The sequence below is a fragment of the Arabidopsis lyrata genome (assembly GCF_000004255.2).
Source record: "Arabidopsis lyrata subsp. lyrata unplaced genomic scaffold ARALYscaffold_5, whole genome shotgun sequence".
NCBI lineage: Eukaryota > Viridiplantae > Streptophyta > Magnoliopsida > Brassicales > Brassicaceae > Arabidopsis > Arabidopsis lyrata.
Genome location: NW_003302551.1, coordinates 6456083 through 6478888, shown reverse-complemented (window position 1 = coordinate 6478888; position 22806 = coordinate 6456083). Strand labels below are relative to the sequence as shown.

The following is a 22806-nucleotide window of genomic DNA, read 5'->3' as shown; positions in this document are numbered from 1 at the left end:
AAACGGCTGCACGCAATCGAATTGGAGATCAGTTTAAGTGATTGTCTCGTTTGCTATCTTAAAAAGTAGCTGTTTGAATCTGTCACAAATGAAAAGTAATAAAAATTTTAAATGATAATTGAGCAAATTTATAAGATGTTTTAAGGTTTTCATATGACAATTTAATGTTTTATTTGATATTTAATGTTTAATTTTTTTTGTTATATTTTTGCCTTCAGTGAACAAATTTTTCTAGATCTGTTCCTGATCATTACATAAATAAATTAATTAGATCAAGACACTAGGATTAACGGAAGCAAAGGCTAGGAGTTCTGTGTTCTGCTCGAAAGACATCATGTTCTCTTCAGGCAATGTGACAAACGCTTCAATTCCTTGTCCGTCCTTGGAATCAATCAACATAGTTACGTTGTCTAACATGGGAGCCACATTACCGGCAACCCAAACCGGTGATCCCCATCCAAAACTTGCCTCATAAAGAGGTAATTTGCACCAGCTACTCACGGTGTAGGGCTCGTGAGTTTCATAGCTCAACTGCGAATAATTGGTGAGCATTAAATTTGCTAGTTTAGAACCAATCATCGAAGAAGAAGACCCACCCTCGTCTTTGATTACATATTGCAAGTCATCTCCCTTTTTTCGTAAGTCTCTAACGGCCTTTTCAATTTTAACTTCCTCTTCTTGACTAATACTCAAGACGACAGAAGAGAACATTATATTTCCAATCAGGCTTTCAGGTAGAAGGGACGGTATCTTGGGGCGCAAGTTAGAGGGCTGGATCAAGACCTTCATATCACAAGCATTATTGTTTGAGGATCCAGCTTCAACGATGGCTTTCCAAAGAAGTGCAGTGACGCTTTCCACCCGTGTAGGTCGGGCTACAAAGTCTTCACTAGCGGCATTGGTCCTGAGCTCTTCCAACTTGGACGCACTGAACACGAATCTCTTCGTTATTCTACTTATCTTGTTGGCATTTTCATCAACCGGAAACTTAAATAACTCATTGGCTGGTGGGTAGAAATTTGCTGCCGCAAACTCGGGACCGGCCACTGCGTCGCCAGCCTCTCCTCGAGCCATAACAGCCCAAGACTGAATGAAAGTCGAGATGGAGGTTGCGTCCGCGATTTTGTGAGTGATGCAGATTCCTATGGCCATGCCACCACATGGAAAGTAAGTCGCCTTCACTAGCAGCAAAGGCCATGTAGTAGCTGCCTCGTAAGGATCATCGATGACGTCCAGAGGAAGTAACTGCTGGAGGGTTTTGAAATCCGGAGATCTCAGGAAATCATAGAGAGGACAGTTATTGACACGAGCGTCAACAAAAACAGCTCCTTCGTTGTTACAATCTATGGTGACGCCGTTGATTCTGCCAGCAAGAGGGTAGAATTTGGTCAAGGTTTCGGACAGAGAAGTCTTGAGTTTTTGGGAACTGTGTTCTGGAGAGATCAAGTCATCTTTTGTGTAGAAGAGAAATGCGACTGTGTAAACAGGAGGGAGAATGTGATCATAAATAGAGAGTTGGAGAGTTCGGAGATCATTTGGAGTTGTGGAAGATGGTTTTATGATTTCTTTAGCGATTGTTTCAACCTTCATTGTCTCCATCGATTCTTGTTTCTTTTTTGTTTTGTTTTGTTTTGTATTATAAATTTGGTTATCTCTAGTGCATAGAGAAGTATTCCTTTTATAGAGAATCATCATCACTGGCTTTTGGGAAAGAGTCTTTTCTTTTGACATTTTTTTTGGGGCTAAAGAGTCTTTTCTTCTTTTTCTTTTTCTTTTGACATTTTGTGTGTTAAATTTTCTTATGTAGTTTAAATTAAAAAAAATATTCATATATATTCTTCAGTATCATCTCTGAATCTTATTATATAAAACTTGGTTATAAAGTTAGTCATTAACATGAACACGATATGTGTTAAATCTATAGATTAGATTGTAACACATATAAAAATTTTAACTTTCTTTTTTTAATCAAACAGAAAAATTTCACAAAATAAAATTATTATATATACTAATTTACATGTGCTTTTAAATAGATAATTTTTGAGAAATGCCTCTATTATGATAAACTTTTTCAAAAATGCCCTCATATAACCTTTTCAAAAAATTATTTGATGTCCCTAACGGCTTATGTAGTTGGACTCCTAAATCATCTTTGTAAAACTTTTAAAAACTTTCTAAAACCTTTATAAAACATTTAAAAACCTTCTAAAAACTTTATAAAACATTATCAAAAGGATGTAATTGAAAATGGACAACATATGAAGGCATTTTTGAAAAGGGATATTATAAAAAGGTATTTTAAAAATTTTAAACTATTTAGTAGTAAAGTTTATATTTTAATAAGAAGATCAACTTTTGTTTGATTTGATGAATCTTTAAATTGAGTTTAATCACCAAACAAAAATCTACAATATTCATATTGGACAACAAATACAAAAAAATTTATTTCTTTTCATAATGGCGATTTATTTTGATTAGATTACACTGTATAAAGGTAACATATTTGCTATATGGCCAAAAAAAAAGTCGGATATTACTACACAAAGGCCATTTGTTAAACTTTATCCTTTAAAATTTAAAATATAGAAAAATATGATTTCTTTTCATAAATGGCTATTTATTGTGATCAGATTACACTCTATAGAAAAGAAAATATTTGCTAGATTGCCAAAAGAAAATATTTTCTATGTAAGAGAAAAGTAAAATTGGACAAATGGCAAAAACATTTATTTGTGAAACTTTATTATATGTTATTTTCCAAAATTAAAAGTTCAATATTTGAAGTAGATTATATAATTAAGTTGATAATGTCCACTTTTATTTTTGATTTAAGGGGTTTCTGCCAAAATACACACTCTCGCCAATTTTGTAACATTATCCTTCATCTAAAAAAATGAATATCAAACTTACGATGTTTTAAATAACACGCAATATAACTCTTATAAGTATCTACTAAATGTTTTCAAGGTCATATACATTAGATTTTTTAAATTCTAAAGGTATAATTGGAGTGTTGACAAAAAAAATAGTTTAGTTAGAATCCTTGTCACGAGAGATTCGATTGATATTATTTCTTAAAATTTTACAAATTTTCCTCTGACAAAGATGTTAAGTGATATTTTTAACACATCGTATATATTTTTTATTTTATTTTATCGAGTATTTTAGCCGAGAACATATAGTTTCGATGTCTTTTAGTGTTTTCAGGTTTCTAGACTTGCGGCATGGAAATGGGTTTTTAGAGGAAGAAATTGATTAAAATGCGTAAAGAGAAGAGATGATCCAATAAGGTGGACCTAGGTTTGTGTCCCAAAGCTTATATATTCTAAAACTTTCTGTACCTACAGAGCATACTTTTTTGTGCGATTTTTGTAGTTTTAAAGTGTTCATCTTTTCTTCTTCTTCAATGTTATTTAATTTTTTTAAGCTTTCAAAATTCCACTTAAGCTTTTGATCCTTCTTCTACAATGATTATATGTACTTATGTCATGTGTAAGTAGTCTCATCAAAGAGTTTAGGGATTCCAAAGGAGATGTCGCTAGAAATACCTAGATATATATTTCTCATGCTATGATTTATATTGTTGTTCTCTGATCTTTAATGTTCTTAAAGCCCTAAATGAATTAGGCAAATTGATCTCTTGTCCATGATCTAATTTTTCAAACCACCAAAAATAGTGTTGAATTGATGGATCTTTTAAAGATTGGCGAACCTCCTTAACCAACATCGCCATAAGTTATTGTTATTGTGTTTTGTGAATTTATTAGATTTTTATCTTAATGCTTGATTGGATTACTTAGAACAAGTCTAACCAAAATTTATGGATATATGTAGTCTCTTCATATGAATTATCAATAAAACGCCATTAGGGTAATTCATAATAGAAATTTGATTTCAGGATCCTTTATAATCATAACCGACAATACATAGTTTTATATATTCTCTGTTTATTTCTCTATTCTCTATTTTATATATATCATATATATTTATCGCCGTAAGTTGTTGTTATTGTGTTTTGTGAATTTATTGTATTTTTTTCTTAATGCTTGATTGGGTTACTTAGAACAAGTCTAACCAAAATTTATGGATCTCTGTAGTCTCTTCATATGAATTATCAATAAAACGCCATTAGGGTCATTCATAAGAGAAATTTGATTTCAGGATCCTTTATAATCATAACCGACAATACATAGTTTTTTATATTCTCTGTTTATTTCTCTATTCTCTATGTTTTGTATATTTTTCGTTACTATTGGAACTGCACCATACTGTGTGGTTCCGTCTCCATTATGAGCTTTACTTTAAATATATAGTCTAATGTTTGTTTTTTCTGTTTCTGTGGATTCGATCTCTAAATACTACTGTGTTTGCATGTGCACTTGCGGTTTATAATAAGATACAAATTTTACGTGTATAATTTTAATTGTAACAGAAGACATATAATATTGCATACTACTTTTGATTTCATGTATGATGGATCTGCATTTCAAAAAAATTAAAGGTAATGTTGCAAAAAATGGTGATCTGAAGGATTTTGTTTTTAATTTTGTTGTTTGCTGAGAACCCTTTGATTAAATTCAATGAATCAACACTTTAAATTCAAAGAAGTCATCTACAGAATTCTAAATTTTAAATATAGATTAGGTCGACACCCACGCTACGCTGCGGGGCTCTTTTAGATATATTTTTATTTTCCAAAAAGTTGTTTAAATCAAACGGTTTTTAGAGGACAATATGCATGAGATGAATGCATCAAATGGTTTACGTTGCGGGTAGTTTTCGTAAATTAATTCTGTCTAATTTTATATTTGTTTGTTTTATTTTATATTTTAGTATATGTTTGTTTTTATTTTATATTTTAGTATATGTTTAACTTCTTACAAATGTTAGATTTATTTCTATATTGTGATATATATAAATACATTTCAGCGACTATTATACTTTAAGAACCTTAGATTCTTTATGTTAACGATATTTATGGTATACAAACATACTTTGAAATTTTGAATCATACCAAAAATATTTAACATGTCTTTTTTTAAAAAAAAAAAAATCTTTTTTAATCATTAGATCACAATAATTAGCTACTAAAAATTATATAGATACCAAAGAAAAAAATTATAAATGTATTGTGGAAAGAATCTTAGATTACTGGTTTTAAATTTTAACCAGAATGATATAGGATATTCTTCCCTTATTTGTTTAGCTAGAATTTTTCTTCCCTTGTTGCAGTAGTTGTAGCTCCAAAGACAAATTTACGAAAAGGTTGCAAGATTAGCTATGTCCAATACGTGAAACAAAGGACATAGAACAGTGAACACTATAAACAATTTTTTAACTATAAAATAATTTGATTCTCGAATTAGATGGGATCAATATGATTATTATCAACCATGCATCTTTCCTTGTACGATTAATTCAATGTCAATTTGGGAGTATTTTATAGACCCAATCTGATCTGATAGTAACACCGGTCTGACTACAATCGATTTAGTCACTGGTTCAAGATTTATTATATTTTTATATTAAAGTAATAATTGTGGTCTTCTTCTTCCCCTTAATCTCCTCCCCTTAATCTCCTCTCATTATTTCCAAGGTTTATCCAGTCATCTTTCTCAATTGTTGATATGTGTTGTTTATCATTTTCATATGTGGTCATCTCTTGTTAAACCTTCATTTTCATTGTTGTCTTGTCTTTGACTCTGTTAGACAAAAGCAAAAATAACTAATACTCCCAAAAAAATAAAAAGATTTTAATATAAAAATAAAATTAATATAAATAAAAATAACAAAAGTAAAAATAAAAATAACAAAAGTAGTATTTAATATAAATAAACAATTTTTATTAAAATTAAAAGATTAAAAGCTCCCAACAAAATAAAAGATTTAATTATTTAAATTAATACATATAATCACAAATTCACAATTAAAACAAAGAAAATAGAAAAACTATCTTTTAGAGATGTGATTTTGGTCAACAAAATATAATAATATGCATAGTATTAGTGAGTGAGTGATTAAACATAAATGAGAGGAAAAACAATTGAACACGTTAAAAAGAAATAAACGAATTGGGCTTGGTAACTAAACCAAATTGGGCCAATAGGAAAAACTAAGAAAATAATATGTGAAGAGAGAGACAGTATGACGTGGATCGGAGAAGTATTATTACTGGAATATAATGCTTAGTTGTATTAATGAAATGTTCTTATTGGATGATAATTTTAATGAGGTGTCAGCGTGAGAACATCCAAAAACAGTGAGGTGTCGGATCTGGAGAGATCCTTATTATTATTATTGTATTGATTTTTTTCTTTCATAAATTAGTATTTACTGTCATTCTGTTACACTAAATTAAATAAAATCTTTGACTTGTGAAAATATATAATAAATTAAAAATAAAAGATAACAACGGACAAATGGCAACATAAAGGTCTAAATTAAACCGTGACATTTATGGATATAAAAGATCAAGATTGTCTTAGCAAAAACTGATGGAGGGAAATACTTTGTTTTCTCTTTCTGCCTTTTTTATTAAAAAATTTTTCTTAAATCACACTTTTGCCATATGACAATTTTTTCTTTTATTTATCTCCCGGAAAGAAACAAATTTATTTTGACTAACGCCAGTTTGATTTAAGAAATTCATTCATTTTAAAATATGTTAATATATCATGGATAACATCCTTTAATGAGAGATTGGTATTACATTAAAAAAAAAAAAGGTAAAAGAACTTGAATTCTTAAATCCTTTTATGAGATTTTTTTTCCACTAGGACTGCCTGAATAAAATTTACTCAAAACAATTAGATTCGGAGAGGCAAAGGCAAGTCTTAGTTATGCCGAAACTACGACATGTCTTTGATCCCTTTGTCTTGGTTCGAACAACATTGTCATACTGTTAAATGTCAATAATTGGAGCCACACCTTTTCATGAGTTGTGTTTGAAGAACAACGCAATTCTAGAGAAGGTAAGTGACGTTCGTGAAAATGTATGGCAAGCCTCTGCGTGTACCTTAGCATGCACTACAAAAAAAGTGTACATTGATAGCACTATGCGATAGCACGGATTTCCTAATTGCTATTAAAGATGGTATCTGTAATTTTGTAACTATATCACAGCATTTCAAAAACGCTAAGACGAATAATAGCAAAGCGGGAAGTAAAAATACTTATGACCGCCAACAATTTCCCAAAATATTAGATTTAACGCTCACCACTTAACAAAAAAAAAAAACAAAAACTCGTTTAACCTAGTTCATAACACTCAATTTCTAATTTTTTGTTTTAAGTCTTTTTACTCATCTTCTTCTTTTCTAAAAAAGTTCTCTCATCTCTAGATCCACACCACCGCCTAGCCACATACCTTCTCCGTTGACATGGCCTCGTCTCCTCCGTCTTCCACCGTTAAAGGTACTAGCCTATTCCTCCTCGTCTTCTCTCCACATCTTCTTCTCCTCCCTCCCTTCTCTTCTTCACTTCTTGATGAAATTAAGCCTTATGGATTGAATTGATGTGTCAAGGAGATGAATTCGCACAAGATGAATTGAATCGGTAAGGAGACCGGAAACCAGATGATGGTGACAAGAAGGAGAAGAAGTTCGAACGAGTCTCACCACCTGCTCGTGTTGGGAGGAAGCAACGGAAGCAGAAAGGACTTGAAGCGGCGGCTAAACTGAAGCGATCACTACATAAATGATTGGGTCATGACCCTCTATTTCCTTGATTCGAGTAAGTTCCTTCATCTTCCCGCAGACTCAATGACTCCTCCACTGTTCGTAGATCTCCCGTCTTCATTGTCCAGGAAGTTGTCAAGGAGATGAAATCCACCAATAGCCTGGTATGCTTCCACTTTCTCGTCTCTCATGCTTGTAAATTTATGCGTGCTTTGATTTGTTGTTTTGAAATTGATTTTATTCACTGTATTTCTAAGGGGTTACGTTTTTAGAGTTCTCTGTGCATACAAGGTGTTCGACGAATTGACTGTGAGACAAACTAAGAAACGACTCTCTCAACATGTCTTCCTATGATGATCTTTCATGTTTGCTAATTGAGTGTAAAAATTTGACCTTTGCTTTTGTAGTCTAAAATGGTGGACTATATCCTTGGAGTCTCTAATCCTATGAAATGACACTTTGAGGTGAGCAATATTTTTTTACTGTAATTCTTAGTTCATTAGCTATTTAAAGCCCACAGATTTTAACTAATATTTTCTTATTGTGTGACCAAGAATCTGAAAATTAATTCAAATCACTATGCTTCATGGATGGTTCACTTGGTGGAGCCAGGCTAGTATACTTCTCTCAATATTCTATATTCTTGCAATGCTTATACGGCTTAGACAAATATTGAACGTGCCATAAGCTGATGATGATGTCTCTATGTTCTTGAGTGTTGTGTTTGTTTTGTGGGTTATAAACAAATCAAAAGCTGTCTCCAGAAAGTCAAACCATTTCGTTTAGATACACCACTTGAATATAGAAAGTGCATCATCTGTCAATTAAGTTCAGATTTGGTTTCATTTTTCTAGTCCAAATCACTTATTTGTAGAAACCAATGTTTAGATTGGTGATAAAACAGATTTGTTTCTTAAGCATTAATTAATGTTTCTGTATTTGTTTGTTTGACAGGATGAATATAAGGCAAAAGATTAGATCAAAATTTGTTCACGAGGTACTTCTAACACTAATTAAGTTTCTTAATTTAACATTGTATCTTCCTCGCATGACATGTACATTTGAATTTTAGTGCTTGGTTTGGTTAATTTCTCCGTTTGATATTATGGATTTTTTGTGGATGACTTGATGGTTAGCAAAATAAAGAACAAGGAAGGATAATTCAGGTGCTTTTGATATTTCTAACATCTTAATTAGTTTTACATTTTGATAAAAACATAGGTTGTCTTTTGTAGTTATGTATTCTCTTTGTGATATGAAGAGATCAGTTTATAAGACAAGTGGAAATAATGTTAATACTCTGCTGCTCCAAATACCTTTGTTTTAATGTTATTACAGATAGCTGAGCAGAATATACAAGAACAGGTAGTGGAAATCAATTCTTCTTCATCTTTAGGAGCTGTTAAGAAAGAGGTGGGACATGTTGAGGACGAATGCTTTTTTCTTAAGAATATAAGAATATAAATACCTTGCTTTTTTCTTTTCTTTATTCTGATGATTTTAAAACTGTTGTGTTTTCTATGGTGTGGTGTGTTTACTATGGTGTGGTGTGTTTATCGTTATTTGGTTTATATACATGGATTAGTTTAGCATCCTCTTTGTTTAATATTATTACCATGAGCTTCATCACCACTATTGAGTTTGAATCTCTTTACCATGTAAAAAAAATTAGAGACTGATATATGTATGAGTTATCTCTTTATTTTCTTCTAGATGTCTCTCTGAATTTGTTAAATTTTTGGCGTTTGATGCAGCATTGATTTTAAGATAAAAACTATTGAGGAAACAAGATTGAAGACTGTGATATATGTTGATGCTTTTGTACACATGATTACAGAGATTATGGACGGGGATGATATGGGAAGGCGAAACATATAAAGGAGATGTTAGCTTTATTTTGTTTAAAACTTTGTATGATGTTATGTAAAAAATGGATAATGTAGTAATACTTTTATGTATTTTGATGATTTATGAAAAAATAAAATTTATATTATAAATCCAATTAAATTTATTTTGCAAAACAGGATTTAAATATAAATCAAATTAAATATATATATATATATATTTATATATTGGAGCCACACCTTTTCATGAGTTGTGTTTGAAGAACAACGCAATTCTAGAGAAGGTAAGTGACGTTCGTGAAAATGTATGGCAAGCCTCTGCGTGTACCTTAGCAGCTTCGTTCCGCATATCTTGAATCTAAAATGCTAAAATGAATTTTTGGTTACAACTCTTCTCTTATCAGCTTGGCTGTCTGTTGGAATTTTGAAGCCCTCCTTGGCTGGTGGATACAACTTTGTCGTGGCGAATAGGACAACAAGCACGACATCCTAAACACTCTAATTTGAACTCCGGTATAGATTGAGTCTCTAATTAGCGAGCAAAACTTCTCAAATAATTTACATTCGTATGGATCGGAACACCAAAAAAAAAATTATAACTGTCGATCCCACGAAAAATTGGAAGAGCACACTAGGTTAACTAGATATCAGAAGCTAAGACGATAAAATTTACTTTTTAATTTCTGTCCACTAAACATGAAAGTAAAAGTAAGAAGTTTCAAAACTATACTTAGCTATAGACACTAATTAAATGCAAGTAAAGGAAACATGGATAATGAGTTTAGGCTATAGACTAGGATGACTAATTGACTGGTATATTGCACAAACGAATACAAACTTGCAAGATTATTAAGTAGTCATCAAGAGTTTCAGCAACTGACTTCTCCATGCCACCACGACGTTTTTTCTTTCCCAGTCACAACTCCCACTTTTAGCAGATAACAATGGACATTAGAAATTCCCAAGTCCTAAACAATGGAGGGCTGCAAAAATTATAAAGTGTTGTGACTCTTTGAAAATATATCGTAATTGTATTAGAAAAAATGTGGATAACGCTTCTAAAGTAAATCAAAAGTTTTAACGTAGTTCTATAGAAATGAATCTGTCATAAGTCATAACAAAATATAGTTTATAGTTTTTTTCTCTTCTTTTTCATTAGATTGAAATTATATTTTCACAAACAGTAAAGTGTAAATCATAAATAAAATATATAAAATCCCATTAGGCATACAATGTTTCTAATTCCTTCGAAGTTTGAAACTTGATGGAACCTTATGACGGTTCTAAGATTAACAAGCAGAAATCTTTTTCTTATATTCGGATTGGTTCTACTTCACCCAAGAAGTTATTCCATTACTCTATATATTAGTACTGAAAATTAACAAAGCAAGATGGCCTTCGGACCTCTATTCTCTGGTGAGCCGGGGCATCCAATGCGGCAACGTTGTAGTCCTCCGAATTAGGGTTCCAGCAGCTACTTCTCCCACTCCATTCCTTGGTGCATCCCTGTAAGTAGTTTATCATTTCATTTCATATAAAATATAAAATAAATATTTATGTAGGTTACTCATTCAACTATAAATATGTTACCTTACTATAAATATGATAGCTATCATTAACCAGTAACGGATTATAATTTGTATAATTAATCTTCGTAGCTAGCTATGTGAAATCAAACTGTATAGTACCCAAAAGATACAGGAGGAGGAGATATTGGTGGGGGCAGCTCGTGCGGTGGTTCATATGGCGGCGTTGCCGAGGAGGATAAGTCATGGCTGAGGTTTTGCAGCTGAAAGTCTTCTCTTTGACCAGCCTGCCAAATTCATGTACTTGTTATAGTTACTATATACAATTCAGCGATTTTGGCTAACATTCAATCATATATTAAAGAATATGTAATTGATTGTAAAATTTCAAACTAAAACCTAGACTAATCTCTCTTAAAAGTTAAATGAATTCTACATTAAAAGAAATTAATTATATATACATATAGTCAAGGATTCTAACATAGTTTCACCTTCTTTGTTAGCTGTTTCTTCAGTTCTTTTAGTTCCTTCTCCTATGCAATCAAAAGAAAATTCGCATGTTCATTAGTTTAACTCAATTTGACTCGAGTGTTCTAGATCTAGTATATGATTTGTGTTTACTTCTGAAGATCGAAGACTACTAATTGTGAAGATCAAATATATATATATAGAGTAGTTCAAGTATAATGTTTTTTACCAACCTGAAAATAATAAAGGACAGGCAGGTACGCAAGAGTTTTGCATGGCACAACTAGTCCTAGGTAAAAGAACCAAATTCTAAAATACCCCAATGGATCAGAAATTCAAGAATGGAAAGAACTCGAACCAAACTTAAATATTTTTGGTCCGAAAATACCTAAATACAATTATACAACTAAAAATATTAGGTTTTTTTAGATTGAATACCAAAAATACTCTAAATACAAAACATTACCTCGAAAGAATATCTAAAATTTTATCCGAATGGATCATAAAATCCCGAAAGAACCGGATCCAAACCGATTTTTTTTGTACATATATGGATCCTAAGGCTAAACTCTAAAACCAAAAAAAAACTGGAACCTAATAGAACCAAACCGAAACCGACCGGAAAACTCAAACCCCTAGGCCTAGGCACAACCATAACAACGATTGTCTCTACATTAGCGTATTACCTTTTTCTGAAGCTGTGCTATGGACTCTACCATGAGCTGGTTCTGTGCTCCCAAACCAAAACAATAACTATGTGATTAGATGTAGTGTATCTATATATCTGTGTATATTTATGCATACACACACTGCACAATATTAGATATACACATTTGTATATACAAATTATGATCCATGCATGTATAGAAGGTATAAATATAGTGTTTGGATAGAGAAAAAGAACCTTTCTAGAGCGAGTTTTCTTGAGGGCAGTATCAAGTTGCATCTCCAAACCTTGAAGCTCTCTGATGCTTAGATCATCCACCTCTTCTCCTCTTAAGTGTCTTATAATATGAAATAAAGATTCAATTTATTAGCTTGCATATATTTAGATATCTTATATCTGTATTTATGTTTGTATGATACATTCGTAATAATTTTCTAACCTTAGGCTTCTTTGCATGACATCAATCATCCTCAAGAGCTTTGAACATTCTGTTGAACACTCTCCCTATAACGATGAAAAGATCGAAACATAGTTAGTTAAGTTTACCATAAACAATGATTCGTATACTCATGTCTTAAATGTGCTTAAGAACCTGTGAATCCAAATTTGGTGTAGGAATATCTTGACCGGCGTAGGAAGATCTCTCATATCGATCAAGAATTCTCCCCATGCTAAAAAAAACGTTATATTGAACAAGAATCAACACTCGATGCATATACTATCATCATTCAACAATACATTGAACATATTGAATAATCATTTTTGTACTTTATTAGTTGAAACATTTCTAAATTAATTGAAGCACTATCGAGAACTTTAATCTACATTTGCAAACCAATTGATGCATTACTTTAATGTATTGTTTAGACTATATCAATCGATATGCCAAGTCTACTCAAATTTTGTTAAAACATGTTTGCAAGCAATTTCATTTTTGAACATACTACTTAAGAGCCTCGAAGCTAGGAAAGTAGCTTCATGGGTTTGTATATTTTCATGTGACGATCGAGGTTAGTCCTAGGTTCGACCAACAAAAAGACAAAGCAATGCACAAAGCTCTATGATAAAGGCTTTCCATGCTTCCAATTTCCAACTAGATTTTAGCTGTATATCTTAAATTTTATTTTAACATAATCAAATCATAGTTCCATGTTTACTATTTTAGTTACTACAATCATGATCGAAAGCTGACTTTTCCTATTTATAGTAGATTTCTTTTCCCTCTTTAGTATATTTGTGTATATTCAGATAATTCTGTTTTTTTTTTTTGTGTTGTTCATTTTGAACCAATGATACCATTTATCAAAAAGATTATAGCATTAGAAATTGCATGAACCTAGGACATAATTTAGACATTGTCATCACAGATTATATCTCCTAGTATTTTACTGTTCTGTTTTGACAATTACTATTATAAACTGTATTATCTTGTTACTAGGTTATGTAAGACCGTCATATCAAAAAAAAAAAAGATCGTCAGATTGATATTTGATTGATTTTTCAAAAAAATTGAATGGCTATTTATAGTTAATTTAGTTTCATTAAATTCTCTGATAACTAATACTCCCTTCGTTTCATAAAGAGTGTCGTTTTAAGGTTTTATTTTTGTTTCATAAAGAGTGTCGTTTTAGGTTTTCAATGCAAAATTTAATGATTTTTTTTTATGTTTTATGACTATTAGTATTCTGTATATTGTTTTACTATTGGGCAGATTATGTTTATGTATATAGTTAATGATGTTTTTGTTTAGAAAAAACAAAAAATTTAATGTTTTCTTAATCTGTGTGCAAAACTCTAAAATGACACTCTTTGTGAAACAGAGGGAGTATTTGTTATTGCCAAAATATGTTCAGTTAGTTAAAACCCACCAAACTTATTTTTGTATTACAAATAATTTTAGTCAACATTTTATTTTATTTTTAAGTAAAATGTAAATACCATCTATTGCTAAAGAAGAACCTTAAAATTATTTTGATTCAAGAGCCCTTTTTAAAATCCATTTTACTTGAATTTATTATAATATTCCTTGAAATAAATAAAATGAACTTCCATCTCCCATGAGTGCCAAAGGTAATTACCTTTGATCATTAGATCTACCTGTTTGATCCTAACCCTAGAGGTGTTAATTCTAAAACTTATTTGTAGAATTTTTCTCAAATTTCACTTTTTATACTTGTTTGATAGTTTTTTTTTTATCCCCAGAACGTTGAAGAATTACACAGAAACGAAAAGAAAGATCTTTCCTTATTCATGGTATATTCAACATATGTCCTCAAGAATCAAATTATGTTAATACGTAGATTATTTCGTAATTATGTTTGCCTAATTAGCACATTATATTCTTGTACCATATATTTTTCTGGATAATATATAATCTATGGAACTGTAATATCTCACAATTATTGTTTGATGGGATCATCTATATTAATCACTTCTGTTGATTTAATATATAGTATTGTACAATCAATTCATTTTTAGGATCTTCTCTAACTTAGAGATGCAAGAACTAAACAAAAATGGCTATAAACTGATCTAATTAATTAAACAATCTCTGCCAATTTCAAACCAATCTCCACTAGGTGAAACCTACTACTTTCCCCAATATGTCAAACATGAAATATAAGCTAATATATATGTAGATAAATAGCGATCTTAAAATGAGTTGGTAAATTAATAGCGTAGGAAAGATTCAAACCTGGAACCAGCAGAGTACTCAAAGAGCTTTCCTTTGGGGGAGAAGACAATCAAAGCAACATCAGCATCACATAACACTGAGATCTCTTGAGCTTTCTTAACCAAACCAGTTCTTCGCTTTGAAAATGTCACTTGTCTCCTTATCTTGTTCTCGATCCGCCGTAGCTGAACCCTTCCCCTTCCCATATCTACAAATTCTTCACAGATTTCTTGGAAACCAAAGAGAGAGCTAAAAGAAGAACTTGGAACTTTGACCACAGAAGAAGAAGAAGAAGAAACCCTAGATTTTCTTAAAAAGAAGAAAAGTAGAGTTTGATGAGAAATTACGCCAAGATTGGATTTATTTTTCTATTTTTGTGAGCTTATTCATATACATATATATATACACACAAAAGGCATATGGAAGAAAAAAGAGAAAGTATCAAATGATACATTTAGGGAAAGTGAGAGCAGAAAACAAGTATTTATGTGTTTGTGTCCGAAATAGTCTTGACGATAAATTATAATTATCAGTGAATGAAGTTAATAATTAACCCAATTGCTGGTTTTAATCGTACGGAGTTTGGCTCCTTCCAATTCAGTATTGAACCTGTAATTATCAAGATAAAAATTCTATTAAAAAATGCTGCTGTGATACCATTGGTTCTTTTGACTATATATGATATAAAATATAAGAATGGATAAGAAGATACATATTTTTTTTATAAAAAAAAAATCTGCATATTAAAATATTAATAGAGAGCTTGACCTATCACAATGTTAACAACCACATGATAACAATTCATCTATTTGTACGTTAAAGACAAAATTTTAAGACCCTTAAATGGAACTAAAAGAAATGAGATTAAGAAGAAAAAAAGTATAGACGTGAAAGATCAACTTACAACTTACAACTATTTATTTTATTGTAGTCAACGTTATATTAATATTCACGTTTAAATCTATAAATAAAATATAGAAATCTAATGAATGAATAAATAACAAAATACTAAGAATTTTTTTTTGTTTTCTGAGAAAGAAAGCAACAATCGAATATTGTTTAGAGTGTGAGCTATTTAAAGATAAAATAGAACAATGGTGTGACAATTATTTTTGTGTTGTATTATGTTCCTTTTGCTTAAAACTGCATTATGTTCATTATTTACGGAAATTTAAGTCGTGTTATTTTTGTACTTTCATAACAAATATGAACTTACTAAATGCATTTAAAATAAAAATATGTTTGAAATTGAATCAGACATATATTCATCTTCGATTTCTAAAACTTTACCAGAGATTTTACCATGTTTCATCTTATGTCATGGTGTATGTGTTACGGTTAAACTTCTGCATTGTTGATGTGTTCAGGTTGAGCTGTCTTGTAGATTCACTGGACTACCAAATTGGAACAAATTGGAGAGTTTTAAATGAGTTTATTATACTTTTAAAAGTGTTTTTATAAAATTAATATGTGCTATCGCTTTTTCTCTTTTGCATACTACCATTAGTGTTAGAAAATTTTTCATTTATATTTTATTGCAAATGATTTTACAATAAGCGAACCAAAGTTAACTACTTTAAACATACTGATTCACAGTTGACAGTTTTACCTAAACCATATCTACAATGGATCATTTTAGTCATTGGTCTGAATACAAATACCATGACAGAAGACGCAACATGATTACATGAATGTGATATATCATTAATTCATGACATGTTTATTGCAATAAGTATCTATATGGTTATATGAGGGATTATGTATTAACTCAAATAGGCAGAACTTTAAGTGCATTCTACGTTTTCTCTCGTATCCTAAATTTTGAACGTCAAAATTGATACATTAGTTTAAACCAGAATTTAATCCACCACTACAGACGAATTATAATTTTTTGTTTTGAAAATTAAAAATATAATTAATATTTTTTTTTCAACCACACATTAATTAATAAATAACTCCTTGATTGGTTGCCCAATTAGGAGGAAAAGAGTCTACAAAAATAACATCAAAAAATAAAAATGTAGAAGAACGGGCTAAACAGTCCGATTTAACATTACATAAACGAAAAATGAGAGAAAGCGAAAAGAAAGAAAAACTAGGAATCTCATTATCTCAAAATAGAACAGTCAACTTGGTTGAGTTTGGAAATAATTATAAAAGACAATCTCCGTGGTTTGGTTTTGGCCAAAAATAGAAATATAGATGAGTTTAGGATTTTGAAAATGAGGATGCCTTGTCTAGAATGTAGGTTAAAAAGAACTTAAGAAGGGTTTAAATATATAAAAAAATATCACGGAATTAGATTGGTTAATGGTAAACTAATGATTCGGGAATTCTAAAATTGAGAAATCCAAATTTGTTTTAGTAGAGCCTTGATAATAATCTACTATACATTTTTGCAACACTTTTTGGGGTTCCTAATCGGGTCAAATTTTATTTAATTTTGACCCGGAAATCTTCAATCGGATCTTTCCTTATTTTTGACAAAACTAAAAAACGAAAATTAATCAATAAAATCTAAAAAAATATAGATTTTCTCAACTAATTACTATACCTAAACTCTTTATTTATGGCATATTCTCTACAATTTTTATAGATATAGAAATCAAATATGATTATTTAATGCTAATATAACAAATTTGAATTAATTTCCTAAAACCTCTCTACCTAATTAAAACATAAATATATGATTCTCATTTCACTTTTATATGATCTTATATTTATATTATTTTGAACTATTATAAAATATATATACTTAATAAAAAAATTCGATTTTTTTCTGCATATGCTATGATTCAAATTTTTAAAAACGGACATATATTACTCAATCGATGAAGAAAAAAGTATGTGTACAATCTATATTAACATTTTTGAAAAACAAATTTGCGCGTTTAATCAGGTCGTATTTTTTTTTTACTCTAACCCGGAATTGAGTCATTTAGATATTTTCTTAATTTCTACAATTATCTAAAACGGGACAATATACCACGGTGAAATCTTAAAATCAACAAATCGAAATACAATTATTTAGTATTTTAATATACATTTTTAAAATATTTTTACGGGTTGGTCTAAAAACACACACTAATTTGAAGAAAATATATATATATATATATATATATATATATATATATATATATATATATATATATTATAGAAACTATTTGAAAGCAAACTTTTAAATTGACTCGAATTATATGTCTTTTAAATAAAAGTGTTATTAAAAGAAATAACAAAATGATGTTTAATTTTACGGGACATGATTATATGGTGGGACGGGTCGGATTTGGATTGATATTAATACGGGATAATATATCACGGGTGAAATCCTGGGATTAACAAATCAAAATACAATTATACAATTTTAAACACTAAACAAAACAAATACAACTTAAAATTTTCATTTTTAGTTACAACGCATGTGACTCACAATGTACAACAAAAAATATTATATACAACAAATTCATCAGTTTATAAAAAAAAACAAAAAAAAACAAATAATTAACCCGCGGTGTACCGCGAGTAACAATCTAGTTATAGAACATGACTTTAAGTAGATATGAAATTTTTTTAGTTGGCATGCATTTTAAGTATATACAAATTTCATTAAATATCCCTGGAACAATTAGAGAAATAAGTCTAAACGTTTTTGTAGCTTGGATATATAACCACTTTTTTCTTTTGAACAAGTTAAATTTTACGTTAGTGCTAAATTTAAGAATACCATCCTCTATCCAAGTGATATTCTTTTAAACATATTTTAAAATTTTCAACTTCTTCAAACTATAACAAACATATATATATATTTCAAATCGAACGATCCTTTTGCATAAGAAAAAAAAACACTCCCAATTTCATATCAGTTTCTTAAAACTTGGCCGTCTATGGCTTCATATGAGCTTTTGCAATGTTGAAAAATCAACATTTCTTAGTTAGAAAACCAGCCATTGTCATTTGATATCCCAATTAAATACAATTATTTCCTCTTAAATGTGGCCCTCATAATTATGAATATGAATTTATGAGGCCCTCATAATTTATGAGGCCCTAATATTATGAATATGAATTGAGAATTCAATTCTAATAATAAAAAATAAAAAAATAAAAAAAATTGATCTTTGTTAAGCTCTATTTAGAAAGAACAAAATATTGTTTTGGCAAAACTGAGCATAATTACAAAACTGAGTATATAAATAGATTTAAGACAAAAATAATTTTTTCTGATCTTTGATAATATCTACAAAGACAAAAGTACCTATTTATCTTTGATAAGTATTATTGATCTTTGAACGACGTTTGATAATATCTTTAAAGACAAAACTATCTATTTCCAACAGAAAATGAGGTGAGGAACAAAGAGTCAACATCCTCCACTCCCAGGTAAACCTTTGTGCACTAAATGAGTTTGTTCTACGTTTGATAAAAGTTACTCCCTCCGTTTCATAAAGAGTGTCGTTTTAAGGTTTTATTTTTGTTTCACAAAGAGTGTCGTTTTAGGTTTTCAATGCAAAATTTAATGATTTTTTTATGTTTTATGACTATTAGTATTCTGCATATTGTTTTACTATTGGGCAGATTATGTTTAGGTATATAGTTAATGATGTTTTTGTTTAGAAAAAACAAAAAGTTTAATGTTTTCTTAATCTGTGTGCAAAACTCTAAAATGACACTCTTTGTGAAACAGAAGGAGTATTTGATTGTCTAAAACGATTTTTTTTTTAATTTATTTTTTCATATATCTAGACGCTATTTATATACATATGTAGATTGTTGAAATAAATTTGAACATAAGACATCTACGAAGATTGATTTTCGCATAGAATGCCAAATTACTATAGGGGTGGTAAATTGGTATATAAGATAGCAAAATGTACATGTAGAGGCGTACTTTTACGTATATATATAATGTATACTAATTAATGCTTGAGATTCTATATAAACGTTTACATATGTTATGCTTATTTATAGAAAATAATGTAAGTGCCTAGTTGTATGTATATACGTTCCTAAAGTAGTGGTCCATTGCCAATTAAAAACAACTTAATTTGGGTTAATGCGATTTAGTACTAGATTAGTAATAAAAACTTGAGCGCTATAGACCTTTCATGGGTTCACATTCAAATGTGGTCCGCTGCACTAAAATATATTAATAGTTAGTCACTTTTGTTTTTCAAAAATTCATATATTAGTGTACTATTACCAACTTATATAATGAAGATTATGGGGACCATAATGCATAAATTAGGCTTCCAAATTGTACTAAACCCTAATATTCAAATCTCACGCTGAGCTTTCAAAGGTTGGGGACCATCCGATTTTTCGGTCGCAATAATAAAATATTTAGAAAAAAGAATAGATTTTTGTAAGAAAATTTAAAAGATAATATAGATTTAGCCAGACAAAGAAAAGTAAAAAACGATCTATCATAAAATTGCGATATACATTTTTTCATTAGTGGGATTATAAGACATGGGTTACTAGGATGATGGATGACATGCTCCTTGGGAACAACTAGTGGGTATAGATATATATATTTGAAGAATCAAGTAGATGTGGTACCACAAATGTAGGCCAAAGGGGAACTCTTACACGATGTCGCAATTCCTAGGACAAGTTTGTGTTTTGCAATTGACCCTTTGATAAGATTGAGGGACATGCCCTTTTTTGATTTTTAATTCTCAACGCTCTCTTATTTCTTCTATACATACAAGTTCTTTCTTTCAAGGGTAAACACCGTCCACACCACAAAATATGTAAGTTTACTACTAATCTTAATATTTCTAATTTAATCAAGGGGTTGATTTAGATAAAAAGATCGAACAACAATATTTGAAGTAATAATTAGCACTGCTTTCTCTATTAATGTTGGCCAATAGCAACAATTATCAGTATATATATATTTACTTGTACAAGCCCTAGCCATATATGGGAGAAAACAAATACTCTTTATGTATAATTTTTTATGGGTTAACTATTGTATTTAAAGATCATTGGATCAAAAAAAGTTAAAAGAAACAGAACTTCTTCTTTTTTTTTTTCATACAAAAGCAGAACTTCTTTAATAACATATATTGTTCTAGAAAACAATAAAATATTAATAAACAATTAAAGCATGAAAAGATTCGTATACCAAATTGAAAATAGATAGTTGAGGATTAGGGAAGATGCTATGCATATAATTGGACACCATTCTTGCATGCTCCAATTTGCAACATTAACCCTTTTTTTATAACTTTTTTCGTTTTGAGCATCCCTCACAATAATTATGAATTAACCTTTTTTGGTTGTTATAAGTGAGTAGGAAGGACAGCAACAAAAAAATTAACAATTCAAACAAGTGGCAAACTGACAATGCATCAACCTCTTGATATCGAATAACAACGACTATGGGTTTAAACAAGTTAAAAAAGTAATCTTAAATATTCTTCGTGGAATTATGAGTTCTATTCCGACTCGGTGAATCAGCCTTTGTGGCTCATAAACATGATTTGTAACGATTCAAGTAAATCAATATATTCAGTTTGCAGAAAAAAAAAAAAAAATTCTTCGTATTCAAATATATGATTATTTTCAACTTATTCACTAAGAAGTTACAGTTTTTAAAGCCTCGAATTTTCCAAGTTTCTGAAAACAACGGTCTACACAATTGTTTTGTTTTTGACGAACAAATTTTTTACGCAAAGTTTTTAGAAATTTATAAGTTATTTTTTTGGTTTTTTACATTTAATATTTGATTTAAGCAATATTTCTTTTTTTGTGGGTTCTATTAAAACAAAATATAGCAAATACAAATTCAATTAATATTAGCTTCGTATTTATCATCCCCTTTTCTTTTTTCTTCTCTTGTTTGTGTGAGTTTCGGTTTTTTTTTTTTTTTTAAAATTCCAACTAGTTGAATACCATATACGCTCAAGGGCATATATCTAAATTTTTTTTTAAATTTAACTTTGATTTTTAAATATAATTATATATAAATATAATTTAAAGGCTAAATATAAGTTATAACTGCATAAATGGCAAAGTAGTCCAAGGGTAATTGAAAGTCTTAGGTAAACAACCATCCTTTCTTTAGCAATTTAAAGAAATTAAATCTTCAAAGTGAAAATTCCTGGCAGCAGAAAAGCTAACCAATAATTTGTAAATGAATATCTTAATGCAAGTGTATACCAAATGTGGATCGATACTTAGTTTCTTGGATAAAACCTTTAGCAGATTATGTTTAATATATTCATTCGTATTGATTAATGGCATTGAAGCACTTCATCTAATAAAAATTATTATTAACCTAAGGGTAGAGTAGTCATTGGAGTTTAAATGTGCTTGGATATCTTTTTCTTTTTTTGGCTAAGTGTTTTAAGACACACCAAGTTTTCCACCAAAACAACCAAGTAAAACAAATACATGCGCTTCCATCTTCGGACGGCCAAATCCAATTGAAAACCCAAACCCTACCTCATTAGGCCTAAGCCCACATGTAAAATTTCCCGAAATTGATCCCTAGTTTTAAGCCTAAATCTAATAGAGGAGTGTTTGAAGTGGTCGAATTTCTGGTAAGAGGAGAAATAGGCAAGTATGGTCATTTATTCATTGAGCAGTTGACACGAGCAAAAGAAGAGGTGATTTTGATGTAGTACTTTACCCAATTACATCTCGAACCTCAAGGAGCAACGAACCAACATACTAGAAATACACACATTCACTTAATCTAAATTAATAAATATGGTTTTGGTTTTTCTTAATTTGACTAACAATGCAATTTAAACTAAACAATGCAAAAGAAAGTAAAATGCAAAAGACTAACAAGTTTCGAAAGTAAACAAAGCGGAAAAGTAACAAGCTACTAAACGATAACTAAAAGTGAATTCTCGGGTTAAAGAGAATTGATTAGGAATGATAAAGAAGTGGATTATGGAGCTTCAAACAACTTCTAATAAGCAATGATCCTTAGGCC

At 30.0% G+C, this 22806-nt stretch overlaps 2 protein-coding genes and 1 long non-coding RNA gene across 4 annotated transcripts; 1 reads left to right on the top strand and 2 right to left on the bottom strand.

The window, feature by feature from the left end:
• Nucleotides 1–154: 154 nt before the first annotated feature.
• On the bottom strand, nt 155–1752 carry LOC9313275 (BAHD acyltransferase At5g47980). The gene has a single exon (XM_002875487.2). It carries the CDS (start codon nt 1729–1731, stop codon nt 268–270), a length of 1464 nt encoding a protein of 487 aa, XP_002875533.2. The 5' UTR covers nt 1732–1752; the 3' UTR covers nt 155–267.
• A 1110-nt stretch (nt 1753–2862) lies between these two features.
• On the top strand, nt 2863–3426 carry LOC110228721. The gene is made up of 2 exons (XR_002332227.1): nt 2863–2999; nt 3208–3426. It is a non-coding gene; the product is annotated as an uncharacterized LOC110228721 (long non-coding RNA).
• Nucleotides 3427–9824: 6398 nt separating this feature from the next.
• Nucleotides 9825–15432, bottom strand: LOC9311600 (truncated transcription factor CAULIFLOWER A). 2 transcript variants are annotated; one of them, XM_021024206.1, is made up of 9 exons: nt 14877–15432; nt 12774–12852; nt 12621–12685; nt 12419–12518; nt 12201–12242; nt 11538–11579; nt 11209–11333; nt 10925–11026; nt 9825–10503 (listed from the first exon to the last, which is right to left on the bottom strand). In XM_021024206.1, the coding sequence occupies exons 1-8, from the start codon at nt 15059–15061 to the stop codon at nt 10927–10929; spliced, it is 738 nt and encodes a 245-aa protein (XP_020879865.1). In that variant the 5' UTR covers nt 15062–15432; the 3' UTR covers nt 9825–10503; nt 10925–10926. The 2 variants fall into 2 exon arrangements, with proteins under 2 accessions (XP_020879865.1, XP_002875532.1); XM_002875486.2 differs by lacking the exon at nt 9825–10503 and having other exon boundaries at nt 10707–11026.
• Between the last annotated feature and the right edge of the window lie 7374 nt (nt 15433–22806).

Bases quoted from the DNA above. Each gene is read 5' to 3' on its own strand.
- LOC9313275 (XM_002875487.2), bottom strand. From the start codon at position 1,731: ATGTCAAAAGAAAAGACTCTTTCCCAAAAGCCAGTGATGATGATTCTC.
- LOC9311600 (XM_021024206.1), bottom strand. From the start codon at position 15,061: ATGGGAAGGGGAAGGGTTCAGCTACGGCGGATCGAGAACAAGATAAGG. The intron at 12,243-12,418 runs GTTCTTTTTCTC...TTGGGAGCACAG, and splicing joins AGAAAACTCGCTCTAGAAAG to AACCAGCTCATGGTAGAGTC. The intron at 11,027-11,208 runs GTACTATACAGT...AACTACTTACAG, and splicing joins CCTCCTCCTGTATCTTTTGG to GGATGCACCAAGGAATGGAG.